The 15,696-nt window shown below is 50.3% G+C and overlaps 1 protein-coding gene across 2 annotated transcripts; it reads right to left on the reverse strand.

Annotated features, from left to right (window-relative positions):
* Window positions 1–654: 654 nt before the first annotated feature.
* Window positions 655–14,631, reverse strand: SPO11 (SPO11 initiator of meiotic double stranded breaks). 2 transcript variants are annotated; one of them, XM_045833554.1, is made up of 13 exons: window positions 14,501–14,631; window positions 12,434–12,547; window positions 11,083–11,171; window positions 10,636–10,702; window positions 10,035–10,143; window positions 9,599–9,682; window positions 8,621–8,657; window positions 8,175–8,284; window positions 4,823–4,922; window positions 4,485–4,522; window positions 3,528–3,604; window positions 1,259–1,370; window positions 655–774 (listed from the first exon to the last, which is right to left on the reverse strand). In XM_045833554.1, the coding sequence occupies exons 1-13, from the start codon at window positions 14,629–14,631 to the stop codon at window positions 655–657; spliced, it is 1,188 nt and encodes a 395-aa protein (XP_045689510.1). The 2 variants fall into 2 exon arrangements, with proteins under 2 accessions (XP_045689510.1, XP_045689511.1); XM_045833555.1 differs by lacking the exon at window positions 12,434–12,547.
* Window positions 14,632–15,696: the final 1,065 nt, after the last annotated feature.

The following is a 15,696-nucleotide window of genomic DNA, read 5'->3' on the forward strand; positions in this document are numbered from 1 at the left end:
TGAGGCTTCTGTAAATCCTAACACCGGAGAAGTTCTTTGTCCTAAAAACCTACACTAGGGCAGAATTCAGCTGACTTGCATGTGGGTAACAACTGGTAAAACCCTTGAGAAAATTTTCAAATAAATATATTATTCATAAAAAGCAAGCTCAAAAACGAAAGAACAAGCTCGGAAGACCACACACCCCTGCACACCGATCCGTGACAAACTGCACGGACCTCGCAGTGAGAGGAGGGGCGTGACCTGTGCGCCGTGACGGCGAAGGGAGGGCAACTGAGAGGCCGCTGGACGCCGGTTTTGCTGCTGATCAGACACTTCAGGCTTTAACGCTCGTCGTGTCGTAGAGAGCAAAATACTTCTGTAGACTTTGACGACATGTAGACGTGTTTTTTCAAATAAAAGTTAAAAGTCAAAATAACATTCTTTTATAATTGAGAACAGGGTAGAGATCACTCTCTATAAAGAAGGGTAAATAAAGTCTTCTAAAGAAAATTAGAGTACAGCATTTGTTTTCACAAAAATATAATTAATGAAAAATTATTTTATTTTACCTCTGTGAAATTAAGAATATATATATATATTTATGACAATGTCTTCTACTGGAAAAAATACTGAGAATCCTCTTGAAATCACAAGATATATTCTGATATATTTTTAGATCCACCCCCCAAATTTTAATTTGTTAGGTAAGTATACTCGGGAGAGATAATCTGATGACAGGAAGGTCAAAGCTTGAATTTCTGCCTTCATTTTAGAATCTGCCATTATCTCCATCTGTCGATAGAAGGAAAATACAGTCTGCCAGAGTCCGTGACACAGAGCTGCCGACTCAACAATGTATAAATCTAGACTTGTTCTATTCCCCAGCACCGTGGGCAACAGTCTTCGGGGTCAGCTGAAATGTTCCAGAGCTGCAACAGCTAAAAATACCAGGGGACTACCCAGGGTAGATGCCTTCAATAACTAGGAGTATTCTGGGGTCTTTATAAGTCTTTTTTCCCTCCAGTAACTGTGCTACAGCCCTAGACAGTGGGTTCATCACTATGATAAGGACACAAACAGACCGGCCCCACCCAGGTGATCTTGCCCGTCAGCATTCATGATTCGATGTTTCAGCAACCACGTACTATCAAACTCACCTTAGTTGCTGGTTACATAAAATTTCAAGGAGGACATTTTCAAAACATTATGTGAATAGGAGCTACTGAAGTCAAAGACAATAAAACATACAACACTTGAACTTTAAAAAGAAACATACTTCTTTTCTCCAACATGGCTGGCAAGTAACATAAGGTCTCTTCAGGATACTGTCAAGTTTCATTTGGTCCCGTTTAGTCAATGGAATTAAGTTATCTTTAGGTATATTTAGCCTAGAAAAAGCAGATGGAAAAATCAGTAAAAACAAAGTGTTCCTGTATCTTGAAGGTAGTGTATATGTCACTCATGTTTATTGTACTACTCTAAGAAATGCAGAAATCACAGACAAGAAAGTTAGTGCAGATCTACCTTTTAAGTCCAGAATTTTGGGGGGTCTGGCATTTCCCAGACCGACAAGTGACCGAGGTCACCGTGGAAGTCTGCTCTGAGCCACTGCTCTCCCTCACGCCGCACCCACAGGACGGCGGCAGGAAGACAGAAGCCGGCCGCAAACCCCACGAGCACCCGGCGTGTGCGCGCCGAGGCTAAGCTCGAAGCGGCACTGCGACCGGACACCGGGCTCGCATGGGGCCGAGTGACACGGCGAGATGCGAGTGGGCTCTCAGGTTCCCCTGAGCAGTCCCGTCGTGGTGTTCGATGAGAATGTTCTGGGCCGTGGAAGTGAGTTGTCACTTGTCACCTACTTGCACATGAACGCACACATACACACACCTATCAAGTGTTAAATTTTAAAAAGTAAAAGGTAGTTTTATCTCGGTGGAGTTTAAAACACGGAGCGTGAGAGGTCTGGGACGTAGGGCGTGGACCACGTCTGAAGTCGCGAGTGCTGGGTCTCCTGGGACAGCCCCAGGGTCAAAGTCGTCTTTAGTGTCCCTGTAACTCTGACCACTTGCCGGTGGCAGCTCCTGGGCAGGGTGACAATCTGACTGAAAGGGGACCTAGAGGACTTCCCTTGGTCCATGTTTCTGTGGCTACCCACTGTTTTTTTTATTTGGTTGCCTGTTTATTTGGAGTGGCTTTTGAGAGAACTAAGGGAATTTGTGAGTTGCGGCTGGAGCTTTCTGAGCCTTCCCCCTTAACAAAGGTCAGATCGCTTGCCCTGCATCTGCATTAGAAAGGCTTCACATGGTCGCCCCAAGGGACCTTGACCGTGACACACAGCAAGCACTAAACTAACCAAAGCTTTGATTCACCAGAGTGTACACACTCAAAACTCAAAAGTTAAATGTCTGTTCCTGTGACCTCGTTTTGTTAGAAGTGGCCATCACCCCGAACCTGTTCACGTCCCACACTCGGGGAGCAAGCACCCATCACCAGAGGTGGCGCCCTACTTGGACGACTCCAACCAGCACGTTCAGGTTCATTCTCACTGACCAGTTAAAGCAACAGTCAAGTACTTTTAAATGTCCCATTAGCAGAGATGAATAAAAGTGATGCCCTATGCTGAGGGACAGGTGGGCTCTTACTCTCCAGGGAAGCAAAATAATTAACCTACCCAGAGGGCAGTCCAGACCTTGAGAGGGCACACACCCTTTGCCCCAGCGACTGTGGGCAGCGAGCCCGAGGGACCCACTGCAGCCGCGGGCGGGCGCAGACTCAGCTACAGGAGGGCCCAGCGCAGCGCTGCCTCTCAGAGCGGAGGTCTGGGAACCGCCCGGACGTCTGACCTTGAGCAACAGGCAGAACACACACGGCACAACCAGAATCTGAGTGCGCTAACACAAGACATCACAATGAGGCTGCAGAAGAGAAACGCGTGTCCTGACACAGGAAAGCAACCTCACTGTGCTGTGTCAGAAAGGGAGATCACAAAATAACGGTAAAGATGAGCCCGTTTTTGTGAAAAGCTATGATTGTGCACAGAAAATAATCTACAAAGGTAAAGCTTTCATCTGAAGGTCATTTTTACCTTGTTACGTAATTCCCTCTGTAATGAGTGTATATATGAAACTCGCCAGACTTTATGTTCCAAACTTTATGTAATCTTAAAATGAGATTTTTTTGAAATTAAAAATTTAAATATAAGATTAATATGCCAAATAATGTTTCAATGAATACCATTTAACTAGCACCTACATTTTATACTTTCTAGGTGTAATAAATTTCAAAATATTTTAACAGTAAAGGCAAAACAAAAGATGTTCTCTAGCTTCCTGCAAGTTCACCTGAGCGAGCCCATTTAGGTGCACCGGCGGCCGAGGCAGACACACGGGCGAACCGAACACCTACCGCACAGCCCTGAGTCACCGCGAGCCATGAGCGTCGAGAGCATTAAGGGCTTTCCCTTGCGGTGACTTCTGGGGCTTATTGGGACGTAGTACTACGATGAGTCACTAGTTTGAACATCCCAGTCCCCCAACCCGCCTGACCTTTTAACATCCGAGGGGAGGAGACCAAGCCATCGAACGGCGGGAACCGTGAGGTTGTGGGCTTCGAAGGACATCGACTGGGACAGAGAGCAAAGGCGTGTTAGGGGGCTAGCTGGCGGAGAAGTGGCACACTTGTGTTTGCAGCCAAATCCTTGACTTATCAGAACGAATACCAAAGACTCCAGGCCCCAGAGCCCACTGGGAGTCAGAAAAGCGCCGAGAGCTCTACTAGGCCGGACTGTCCATGACGGTCTCCAAACGGCCCTGCGGTGTTTCTGGACCGACAGTCTAGAACTACGAAGGAGCCCCCCGACCTGCATTTGGTACCGGCTGTTGGGGCTCCGTCATCCTTCCCACCCGCTCTAAACATACACGGCAGGGACACTCCAGGGGCACACCAGTGGCTCCCAAACTCCACCATGGGTCAGAAGCACTGGGAGCCACCCCTCGAGATTCCGATTCAGCACGTCTGGACAGGGCCTGAGATTCATGTAGCTAGCAAGTGCCCAGGAGACGCTGCTGCTGCTGCGGCCCAGGACCCAGCTTTGGAAGCCACGGGGGCACGGTAGTTGCAGACCCCAGTGCAGAGACGGGTGCTCGTGGGGGAGGAAGGGGACCGGCCAAGGCAGGGATCCGGGCCACACACAACGTCCAGAGTGTTTGTGACCAGACTGCACTGTCCCCGGAGGCCCGAGGTCACTCCCGCAGCCAGCAAAGTGGAGGGCACAAAAGCCTCTGGCCCAGAGCTAACCCGCGCCATCATCTGCGGTAGCACTGGTCGCGCTGGAGCTGGGACCACAGCAGGGAAGCAGACTGGCCCTAGACTAGGGCAGCAATTCCCCTGGTATCTTTGGGGGCCCTCCACTTCCTAGGGGCTGGTAAGTAAGTGCAGAGATAACCCCAGTGAATATAAAGTATCTCAGAAGTGGAAAAAGAAAAATACTTTTCTGTACTTACCATAGATCCGTACTTATAAATGCACATGATTTCTATGCCTGTTGAGAGAGATAACTTTAAAATTAGGCTTCCTGTATATTACAGGTTAGATCGTTTTCACTGCCAAATTGAGTCTAATGTCTGCAGACTTTATTTTCGTGGACGTTACCAACGAAAACTTCCGGTTCAGTTTCATGTGGCTAAATGGCAGCAAGCTGCCCGAATGGCCGCAGTCATTAATTGTAGTCTAATAGCCACACCCTGTAAGACATGGGCGCAGTGCTCTAAGAGCAGGAAGGCACAGCGCTGCAAGCACGATCCCACCGGGACAGTCTCGAACACAGTGAGTGGCGAGTTACCGTGCGGGTCGGCGTCCACGAGCGCGACCGTGGGGACGTGGCAGGTGTCCCACAGCTTCCTGACCAGCAGTCTGGTGTTCAGGTCGGGCACCCCCTTCCCCTGAAAGCGAGATTGCGAAGGCGCGCTTTACTTCCGGAAGAACAGGCTAGTCTGTACAGCGATGTCCTTACATCAGTGATGACATGAATGTCGGGTCCCTCACCCCCAACTGCAGGTGCTGGGAGACAGGTGCTGGCTGAAAACACCCACGGTGCGGACAGCGGGGTGAAAGGCCCCCGGCATGCACCCTGACTCTGTCCTTCCCGCCCAAGGACGTCCGTCGGCACACGCAGCGGGAACACAAGCCTGACCTGCGCAGGGGTTCGCCGCAGCGCCACTGAGGAACGACAAAACGCCACAAACAGCCACGGTCTCTCCGCAGGGACACGGGGGGCGGGGGGCAGCACCGCAGCGGTGGCGTGACCCGTGCCAGCCTGGGGCCACACAGCCTGTGCCGACACCTCGGCTCCGCCCCTTCTCAGCAGCACGAACCCGAACGAACCCCAAACCTCTGCGGTTCACGGCTGTGTGACGCCTTCTGAGATCATACAGGAATTAAATTATTTAGTAACTACAAAGCACTTAGAAGAGTACCTGGCTAAAATTCAGGATTTAACGAACCTACGTGGTGGAGTGATACTGTGAGGCCTTTAGAACAGTTCCACAGAAAAGCAACTCACCGCGCCTTGCAGCGGCGCTGAGAGAGAGAAGGGGACAGCAGAGGGGCCCCGGGCAGGCCGGGGAAGGAGCAAGTGGGGGTTAAGGAGGGGCTTCCCGTGGGACGGCTTTGAGCCGGGACTCCCCCTCTGCCCGTCATTCGTGGGTGACGCCGGGGAGCTCCTCAGCCTCCTCTGGCCACAGCTTTGTTGAAAGGCGGAGACCCCGTGCCTGCCGCTCGGAGCTACGGCACTGCCGCAACGTGCAGCTGGCCTCCCTGCGTCCGGGTCCTGGTCTCGTGGCGAACACCTCCCTGCGCCCCGGTGCCCCGACGTTCAAACGGGGCGATGCCAGTGCCTGTCGTACAGTGGCTGAGGGACCTCACAAGTCGGTGTGTGACGAACGGCAGTAACTGTGCACTCGGACCATGTAAAGGGCCCGGGTCCGGGCACACGGGGACCACTCAGTGGGCGGCAGCGTGCTTTCCTTTTCCCTCTGGGAAAGGGCACCCGTGCCTGTGGTGGAGTCAGAGCACCCACGGACGGCCAGCGACCGGGACCCTCCGATCTAACCCTTCAGAGGCAGACACGGGCCGGCCCCCTCGTGGGTGTGTCCCGGGAGTGACGGCTGCACCTGTCAATGGGACCCTGCCAGCAGGACCTGGGGGTGGCGAGGACTAGAAGGCGGCCACAAGCAGACAGGGGAGGAAGGGCTGTGTGCGACTTCCCCGTGTGTGTGCACCGCCACCTCTGTGCTCTCTCCTCCGAGGCCCAGGTGTGACGGCGGGCCGCACCCACGCACACCTCCCAAGCGGTGGGACCAGGTGTGATTCAACCCCCCAGGATGCACAGAGGCCCCAGCCTCGCGCTTCCCTTGCGTGTGCCCGACAGGCTTCCAGTGCGCCCAGCACAGCGTGCAAGGGCAAGAGATCGGCCGAAGAGGGAGCCCCAGAGCGCGCCCAGCAGGAGGCCACTTCTGGGGTTCAAAGACAACCTCCGATATTTTTGAGGTCTCTGTCTGAACTTTCTGTCTCAACTTCCAACTAGGCACCACCCCAACGCGCTGCTACCGCCTCCTGTTCTAGAACTGCACTCACAACTCTCCCACGAAGAACCGACCCTTCCTGCTGCTCGTCCTGCAGCTTTCCACGGGTCGTGCGGCTCCGAAGGTCACACCAGGGCCGTGGGACTCATCCTCACCTCCCACGTCACCACGTCCTTCTGAACTGGCCCCAGGGACGTCCTTCGTTTCAGCCTTTCTCCTTAGCCGGCCCTCCTCCCTCCTTACACCGGACAGCCTCCTGCCTGGCTGCCCAGCTGGCCGACGAGTCCCGTCACCCCTTCCTCCCCAGTCCCAGACCTTCCATGAGTGCCTGCTGGGACCCAGCTGCCTCCCGGCGGGGGGTGAGGGGGGACAGGCCTTGGAAGACTCCCCGCAGCTGCCCCACACCCCACCTCCACAGCACACAGCTGACAGTCACCACAATTACTGGGGGCCTAGGAAGCCACGCTAAGTTTGAGTGAGCGAGCTTTTTCCTTTCTAAACCTAGGTTTTTACAAAGATCTACAAAAGCAGGAGAAAGCCAGCCAGGATAGGGCAGGCAGGGGAACCTATCCTGTTATCATGCCACCCCCTACACCCCAAGTGTCTTTTGCCTCCACCGCTTTCTGCCCTACCCCAGCACCAGTCACCCACACCCCAGCCCAGGAACCACCCCAGGCCCCGTGGCAGGACTCGCACTCCCTCCCCTTAGCTAACCGACCAGCCGTGCTAACTGACCAGCTGTGCTAACTGACCCAGCAGCACCCTGTTCTCCACTCTTTGCTGGTCTTTGAACACTTCTGGTTTTTAAAAAAGCAGGCTCCTTTGGTGGACTTGGTGAGATCACCTGGCACTCACACCCGCGTGGGGCAGATGAGGAGCGGCGCTTCCCCTCCAGCCCTGCCCAGAGCCCCTTGGGGAGGCTGGGAGGGGGACACTGAAGCCCACGCGCCCTCCCTGTGGTGTTAGGAAACTGCTGGTATTCAGAGATCAGGTCCATCGTTTTGATTTAACTTTTTTAAAATACGCTTATTCATTTTAGAGAGAGGAGAGGGAGAGTACAAAGAGAGAGGAGAGGGAGAATACAAAATGTGAGAGAGAAATATCAGTTGGTTACCTCCCATATGCACCCCAATAGGAGATCAAACCCTCAGCTAGGTATGGGCCCTGACTGGGGGTCAAACCTACAACCTTTTGGTGTACAGGACAATGCTCCAACCAACTGAGCCACCTGACCTTGATTTTAATCAGACTTGAGGCTGTTTCAATAAACATCTTTGAGCCCTGGCTGGGCAGCTCAGTTTGCAGCATTGTGACACACCAAGGCCGCAGAGTCGATCCCTGGTCAAGGCACATACCAAGAAGCAACCAACGAGTGCAGAAGTAAGTGGGACCCCCCCCCCACCAAAACTGGTGTTTCCCTTTCTCCCCTACCCTCAAAGAATCAATTGAAAAGATTAAATAGACACCTTGGAAACTCTTGTCTATGACCCAAAGGATGCACCGCACTGATAACAGCATGGCGCCCAGCTGTAGAGCTGGCGTCACAGGCCCCTTACGAGTCCCCAGAGCACTGTATCAGTCTCGGAACCCCAGTGACGACGGGCAATGTACCGTAACCATGATGCACGGAGACATTCTGCTGCAAAAGTTATCATCTAGCAGTCGCTGAAATGTTGCATCTTTTTCTACAATTAATAGAAATTTTGCATCTGTAATTAAATCTGTGAAGTTAAGGTGGACAAATTTAAGACAAGACTATTTCAGTTTAACCAACTAAATAATGGTGCCCTACACATCAATTCTAAAGCAGCTACAGATACAGTATTTTCATTTTTACCTTGAAACATGTAACAGATATTTACTCATGTATGTAGTTATCTGTCTCTGCTACAGCATGGTGAGCTCGTAAAAGAATCCTGCAGAAGGGACCATGGTAGGTGCGTCTTGGCCACTATAGAGTCTAGCTTGGTGGTTACATACCAGAAGGCTGAATTTATCACAGTAATGAATGAATGGACCTTCCAGGAGTTTAAATGGTTTCTCCATTCAAAGGATACTCCAGATTCCTTGAATATTAGATGGCACAGCAACAGCCTACGTTAACAAAACAAGACAGCTTTTATTCTAGATAAAAAGAAAGTATAGCCACATTTTTAAGTTTATCACAAAAATCCTGTATTTTCATATAAAAAAATATACCTGCCCTCAGAGGTTTACGCCTCAGCACAAAAACAACAGGAAATATTTGCTCTTCAGTAAGGACACAGCCCCAAGACCCAAGCCACTTCCCAGAAGGTTGAACCTTCCTGGGAACGTTGAGGACAACTTCCTGGCTTAAAAAGCAGAAACAGAGGAGGGGACGACTTCCTTGGGCAGGGCCTCACAGGCACCGCACCGTGTCGCCCCTCCCAAACTGGCGCGCTGGCCCTGTTTGCACTGCTTCTTTGGTACTACGGGCCTCCTACGTGCCAAAGCTGAGCTAAATAGCTTAGTTTCAAGCATATTAATTTCAGAACCAGAAAGGATTTTTTAAGGAAATTTTGTTATTTATTTATTTTTAGAGAAGGGAAGGGAGGGAGAAAGAGAGGAAGAGAAACATTGATGTGTGGTTGCCTCTCACTCGCCCCCTACTGGGGACCTGGCCTGCAACCCTGGCATGTGCCCTGACTGGGAATCGAACCAGCGACACTTTGGTTCACAGGCCGGCACTCAGTCCACTGAGCCATACCAGCCAGTGCCAGAACCTGAACGTTTACCTAAATAAACTAAAGATTACCTAAACCACCATACTAAAATGGCCAAGTCACTCTTGACCTGAATGGAACCGTCCAGTTTTAAAAGAAATGTGTACATTTATTTCAATGACACTTGACAGGTGGCACATTTTACAACTATACCTATTCCTATACCTATTTGTCCTTCAGTTTTATTTTAAAACCTTAAGCTCCAAACTACATAACAAGCAGGAAACAGAAGGCGCTCCCAAACACGGGCCGGGAAGGGGGCCCAGGCGCACGCACGCCGAGGCCGCTCACCGTGGCGCAGCTGCAGTGCACTTTGGTGCCGTCCTCCTCCATGTACCTTAAGTTGCCGGCGATTAAACCTTTTGACGTAGATAACTGAAAAAAGAGAGACATATTTGAAAACCTTTCCACAAATATATTGTATGCTGCAGAGTCATTTCTCACGTGCACCTGCTGAAACACATGTACTTTCAACTCAGTTTGTAGTTTAAGAAATGAAAGAAAGAATACGTAAGCGTATTTAGAAATAAAAAATGTTTAGTAATTCATCTATTTTGGTCCTATTCTTACAGGGAAATATTGAAAATAGATATTTAAATTTACAGTGAGAAAAATATAGTATCAAAAATTATCAAAAGAGGGAACAGATCACATTTATTCTTCTATTATAAATTTTATATGAGCATTTGGTCTTAAAATGAAATATTTAATATTAAATGCCACCTACTATATGTAGACACCTCCTCGGCACTTTCAGCATACAGGAAATGTCATTGATGATGCTGTCCACGGTGGTCTGATTTCCAAAGAGTTGGCTGTCAGTGTAATATATGTCTCTGGGAAAATTCGAAATTTAATTAGCCATGTTCTCCCTGAGTACAACAAGTGCTGCGGTTGTACTCAAAGAAAGCTTTAACTACATGAAACACACAGTAATCTATCATGTGGGTGAAAGTAACCTATTACCCACAGTCTAGTTGGACGTAAGTTTTCAAAACATGTAATGGAAGTTAACCTAGCTAAATCTTGCACTGCATTTTTTAAATTACTGACATTTATTTTTAAAGATTTTATTTATTTACCCTTAGAAAGAGAGGAAGGGAGGGAGAAAAAGATAGGGAGAAACATCAATGTATCAGAGATATATTGAGCAGCTGCCTCTTACATTCCCCCAACAGGGGACCCGGCCCACAACCCACGCATGTGGCCTGACTGGGAATCGAACTGGTGACCTTTCAGTTCATACACCAATACTCAATCCACTGAGCCACACCAGCCAGGGCTCACACTGCATTTTAAAGAATAATTTACCAGAACAATACATGTACCTTTTGGTTGCATAAGTGTCGCTCTGTACCAGTTTATAAATCATGGACAATATTTTAAGAATTAAAGCTGGAAAATAAGATGCAATAAATGGGTTACTCATCATTTCTCTAATTCAAAACATTTAACAGTCACCAGTTATTTTCCATAACATTACAAAAATTATCTTTCCAGTACAGAACATAGTTGCCTGAAGAATCAGATAAAATTATTGCTCAATGAACAGCAAAACTGAGACAATACTTTTCCACTGAATTATGTACCTTGAAAATTTATTTTGGAATTACAATTTACTTTCATAGTTAATGATGATACAAAATTCTATAAATTTATTTCAAGTATGGTGGTGGTTTATTAAAGAACAAGTAAAATTATTTAACTAGGAATAACAAAAACCCTGAAAGTGACTGAATTCATTTATTACCAAAAGCTAAGAAAGATTGACTTACCAAAATTTTTAACTGATTTTAGTGAATCACTTTTGATTTTTTTGGTGGTACAATGAGATATCATCTGAAGACCCACAGAATCTTCAAACCTGTCATTTTGTTTAAAGCAAGGGAATAACATAAAAAACAATCAATTTCTGAATTTCAAACAATATACACTTAATGTCTTCTTCTGCATATGATTTAGGTCCATGTTTCTGCAATGTAAGCATTAAAGCTTTGGGGTAGTTGGCTTAGATAACTCCATGTGACATCCGGGTGATTAGTGTTGTGACATATAAAGGCACTAGCAGAACGTGTTTAAAATAAGTGAGCTATAGACCTTTGATCATGACATGTGTGTGCGTCTGTGTGTTTCTTCCCTGGGAAGACATTTAGTGTATGTGAAACTATTTTCAAATATTTCACAACTAGCATTTTGCTAATTTCACCAATTCACTCAATGACTTTACTCAATGTAGTAAGTTTTTAAATATTTAATTTCTGATTTACCTCCCAAGTTACATGAAACGAAGTCACTTCTGCTAGGTTGTCAGAGTGAACTCCCGGGCCCGCCCCAGAGGGGGCGGAAGGCACCAGGCAAACAGCCCCGCTGCCGGGGCTTCGAGGCGTGTTGCAATCCAGCTTGCAAAACACGAAGCAAAACGTGATTCAAAAGCTTAGGTTTTATGTTCGTTACATTGATCATAAAAGAGTACTTAGTGACTCTCAGCCTCGACATTACTTTCATTCTGTTTCTGACTTTCACGGAGAACCACCTCTGCAGTGTTCTTCATTATGTCGTGGAGAGCCCCTACAGGCCGAGGATCTCAGAAAAACAAACTACGTAACCAGGCTCCCGGGCTCTGATTAGGCTGTTCGCTGATTTTACCCTCTTGGACATGGGACTTAGCAGGGGAGACCTGTTAGAGGGGAGAGGCTTTGAGACGCGCTCCGTGCTCAGGACACATTTACTTTGGTCTCCGTATCAGGACTGGTTGTAGCCCCAGAACAGGTGGTCTGCTCTCGCAGCACGGATGAAAACTGCCCGCCCTGAGTGCCGGAAAGCTCAGATCTAAGTTGGGAGCTATTTCTGGCAGGACTGCAAGGCTTTATCGTGTGCATTTGGAGTCCCACCCTCGTCCAGAGCTCCAGTCTTTCTCCCCGGCATTGTTTTCCCTCGGCCTTATCTTTGCCCCTGCTTCTAGTTGATGTGACCAGCCCATGTGGTATGTGTATTGTGAAATCCCTCAAATCCTTTTTGGCAGGGGTAAAAGCAATTTAAAAAATCTGACGAGAACTCTAACTTGAGTGAATTCAAAAGATGACATAGATACTGCATTTAGAAATATAAAAAATGCAAAATGCCCACTTTATGTTTTCCCAGGTCGATCTGTTATCTATGGTGAACGCAGGTGCTTCGTTTCTTGCCAAGCTGGTGATCACGTCCTGGATGACAGTTTCGATTGATGCAAGAACCTCAGAACTGAAACAATAAACACACCGTGATTCTACCTTAATTCTAAATTAGGCCCTAACAATATGCAACATTTCCCCAGATCAGCACTAAATTAAATCGTTGTGCCATCGGTTGTTTTTAAGCCTCAGTAATCCACGCCGGTAATGTCTCCCACTGAACTCCGACACCAGTGTGCCGCGTCAGCACAGCGGCACTGACAGTGGTGGCCGAACAGACCTTTCATCTGCTTGTAATTTCACTTTCCAAACAATTACCCATTGAAGAGGTATTTCCCTCTTAGGTGAATGACTAGACAATTCAATTTACAAATACACTTGAGTCTACTACCTTTCATATTAACCTACTTAAATACAACCTTGTTGGCTTTACCTGCTACTGTTTCCATTAAAAATGATGTCACGCCGGCTTTGAATTTAATTCCCAAAACTGCAGCGCAGAAGCATGGGCATTTCAAAAGAAACAGTTCCTTTTGTAGCTAATTACTCCGACTGATCTCATGCCTTGAATCGGCTCTTTGGAATTTCAGTGACTAAAGAAAAGTTTTCACCCCGGCCACGGAAAGAAAGACGGGGCCACTTCCCAGCGAACCATTAGCACTGCGCCCCGTTTTTGGCCGGCCAACGTTGGACTCCACCAGCTGCCGGCCCCCGAGCACCGATGCTGCTCGGGTACAAACACGTCGGCGCGGTGCCCGGGGCCGAACACCGAGCTCAGCAAACAGGCAACTCGCGGGCGCTCCTCGGTTCCACCGGGACGTGCTCCCGTCGGAACCACAGGGATCAGAAAATAGAACTTAAAATATTTAATATTCCCTGATAGCGACCTGTAAAAACGGGCTCTAATATTCATTTTTTTCCAGTTACAAAAAAGAAAAATAAAAAGTTGCAGGACCGACTCCGAGACGCAGTCAGATCAACTTACAGCTAAAACGCACACAGGGGATCCCCCACTCCCTCCTCCTCCTAAATGCCCTCAAACTAACTCTTTACGTAAACATTCGTTTGCTTGTGGGGGTTTTGTTGTTTTTTTTTCCTGATAGTTGGTTCGGGCTTAAAAATAAAAGACAGCCATTTATTCAGGCCGAAAAACGCTGCTGATAAACCAGGAAAGCGGATCAAAGCAGCAGAACAACGGAGCGTTTCCGGTGCGCGCAGGCAACGACGCAACGACGCGGACGCACTTTCCCCGTCGGGGCCGGGCCGCAGGGCGGGGGGCCGAAGCACCCGCCGAGACACGTGTTCATCCGCCGGCCGAAGCGCCCGCCAGGATAGTGTTCATCCGCGCCGCGCCCCGGGCCGGATGGAACTCGCTGCTGCAGAACCCGCCTCCACCAGGCGCCCTGCCCTCACTTCCCAGACACGAAAACCGCTGTTTCGTCATAAACCACTTCCGGTGTGCCGACTTCCTGGTTCATCGGGAGGAAACGCACTGATCGAAAACTCACAACATTCATTTCTCTCGTGCTTTCTCTTCCCCCCGCAAAAAGTCACAAAAACTCAAGTTTTAATTTTATCCCCCCGCTTCAAAAACATTTTTTTCCCCGCAACTATGCCCTGAACTCCCCCACCCAAAAGGACCTCAGGCAACCGCGAGCCCAGCTCCGGGGGGGAGGGGTGGGGGGATGCTCCTGGAACATTCTGGAACATTCTGGAAGGCACCAGGGGGTGGGCTGTCACTAGGCTTTTTGGAGTTCAAGAAGAATTAAAAGCGGGAAAGGGAAGGAGCACTAAGGGAGGCGCCTTCTCGGGGTTCAGGGCCCGCCGGCCAAGGGACCCGCCCCCCCATCCAGGGGCCTCAACATCTGGGAGGGGCAGCCCTCGGCCCCTAACAGGCAAAGACCAGAAGAGCTGCACCCGGACATTTCCCCACAGAGCACCCCCGACCCCCCACCAGGCCGTGGAACCTTCTCGCTGTCCACCTCTCGAGCACGTGCTCCCCCCGCCCGCAGAGCCCTCGTACCTGGAGGCCAGCCGTGTCCCCACGCCCGCGGGCTCCCCGCCGCCTGTCCTCAGGGCGGCCAGCAGGGAAGCCCTGTGCTGGTCCAAAGCCTGGAAGAACGAGGGCTCAGGCCCCATGGGCGCAAAGGCCATGAAGATGGACGGCGATGAAAAATCCCCGAGCGCAGGAATCCAACGGGGCCCCAAAATGGCGCGCGCTTATGGATCAGGCTTTTCCCGCGCTTCCTGGTTTAGGCCTCTTGCGCAGGCGCACACCTGTCCAGAGGCCCGCTGGACGGACGCCACGTGCACAGCACCTCCCGTTGAGTGGAGTGCGCATGCGCATGCAGGGCACTCTGACACCTGGTCACACTGGAGGGACAACGTGTCGGGTCCTTCCTGGGGAGTAGTCTGGCGAGGAATGGGGGTCCGCGGGGCGTGCTTAGGGTGTTGGACCTGGATTTCCTTGAAGTGGTTCCCTGTGTTTGTTTTTCCGGCTGTGCAGGGAAGGCAGGGCCCGAGATTCGTGCTTGTGACCCAGAGTTGTGGCGGCTCAGCGGTGTGGCCGAGTCCGTGCTAGGCGGCCCCTGCGGACGTCTGTGTAGGAGCCGAGGGCTCCCGCAGCCCGGGGCGCTCAGCCGCCCTCTGCGAGGGGCCCCGACCAGCCCAGCGGGTTCCCGTGGGGCTCACGGCCGCGGCGCAGGGGAGGGGACAGTGCGGTCCCCAAGGTCGGGCAGGCCTGGGTTCACACTGAGAAGGTTAAAATACAGGGCACTCGGCTGACTTGGAATTTAGATAAACACCGAGTACTTTTCTCCTTTCCCCTTCCCCTTCCTTTCCCTTCCCCTTCCCTTCCGCTTCCCTTCCTTTCCCTTCCTTCCCCTTCCCTCCCTTCCCTTCCCTTCCTTCCCTTCCCTCCCTTCCCTTTCCCCTTCCCCTTCCCTTCCCTTCCCTTCCCCTTCCTTCCCCTTCCCCTCCCTTCCCTTCCCTCCCTTCCCTTCCCCTTCCCTTCCCTCCCTTCCCTTCCCTTCCTTCCCTTCCCTCCCTTCCCTTCCTTCCCTTCCCTTCCCTTCCCCTTCCTTCCCCTTCCCCTCCCTTCCCTTCCTTTCCCCTTCCCTTCCCTTCCCCTTTCCCTTCCCTCCCCCCTCCCTTCTCTTCCCCTTCCCCTTCCCTTCCTTTCCCTTTCTTTCCCTTGCCCTTCCCTTGCCCTTGTCTCTG

The sequence above is a fragment of the Phyllostomus hastatus genome, unplaced genomic scaffold (genome assembly GCF_019186645.2).
Source record: "Phyllostomus hastatus isolate PE091 unplaced genomic scaffold, TTU_PhHast_1.1 phas_contig_17, whole genome shotgun sequence".
NCBI lineage: Eukaryota > Metazoa > Chordata > Mammalia > Chiroptera > Phyllostomidae > Phyllostomus > Phyllostomus hastatus.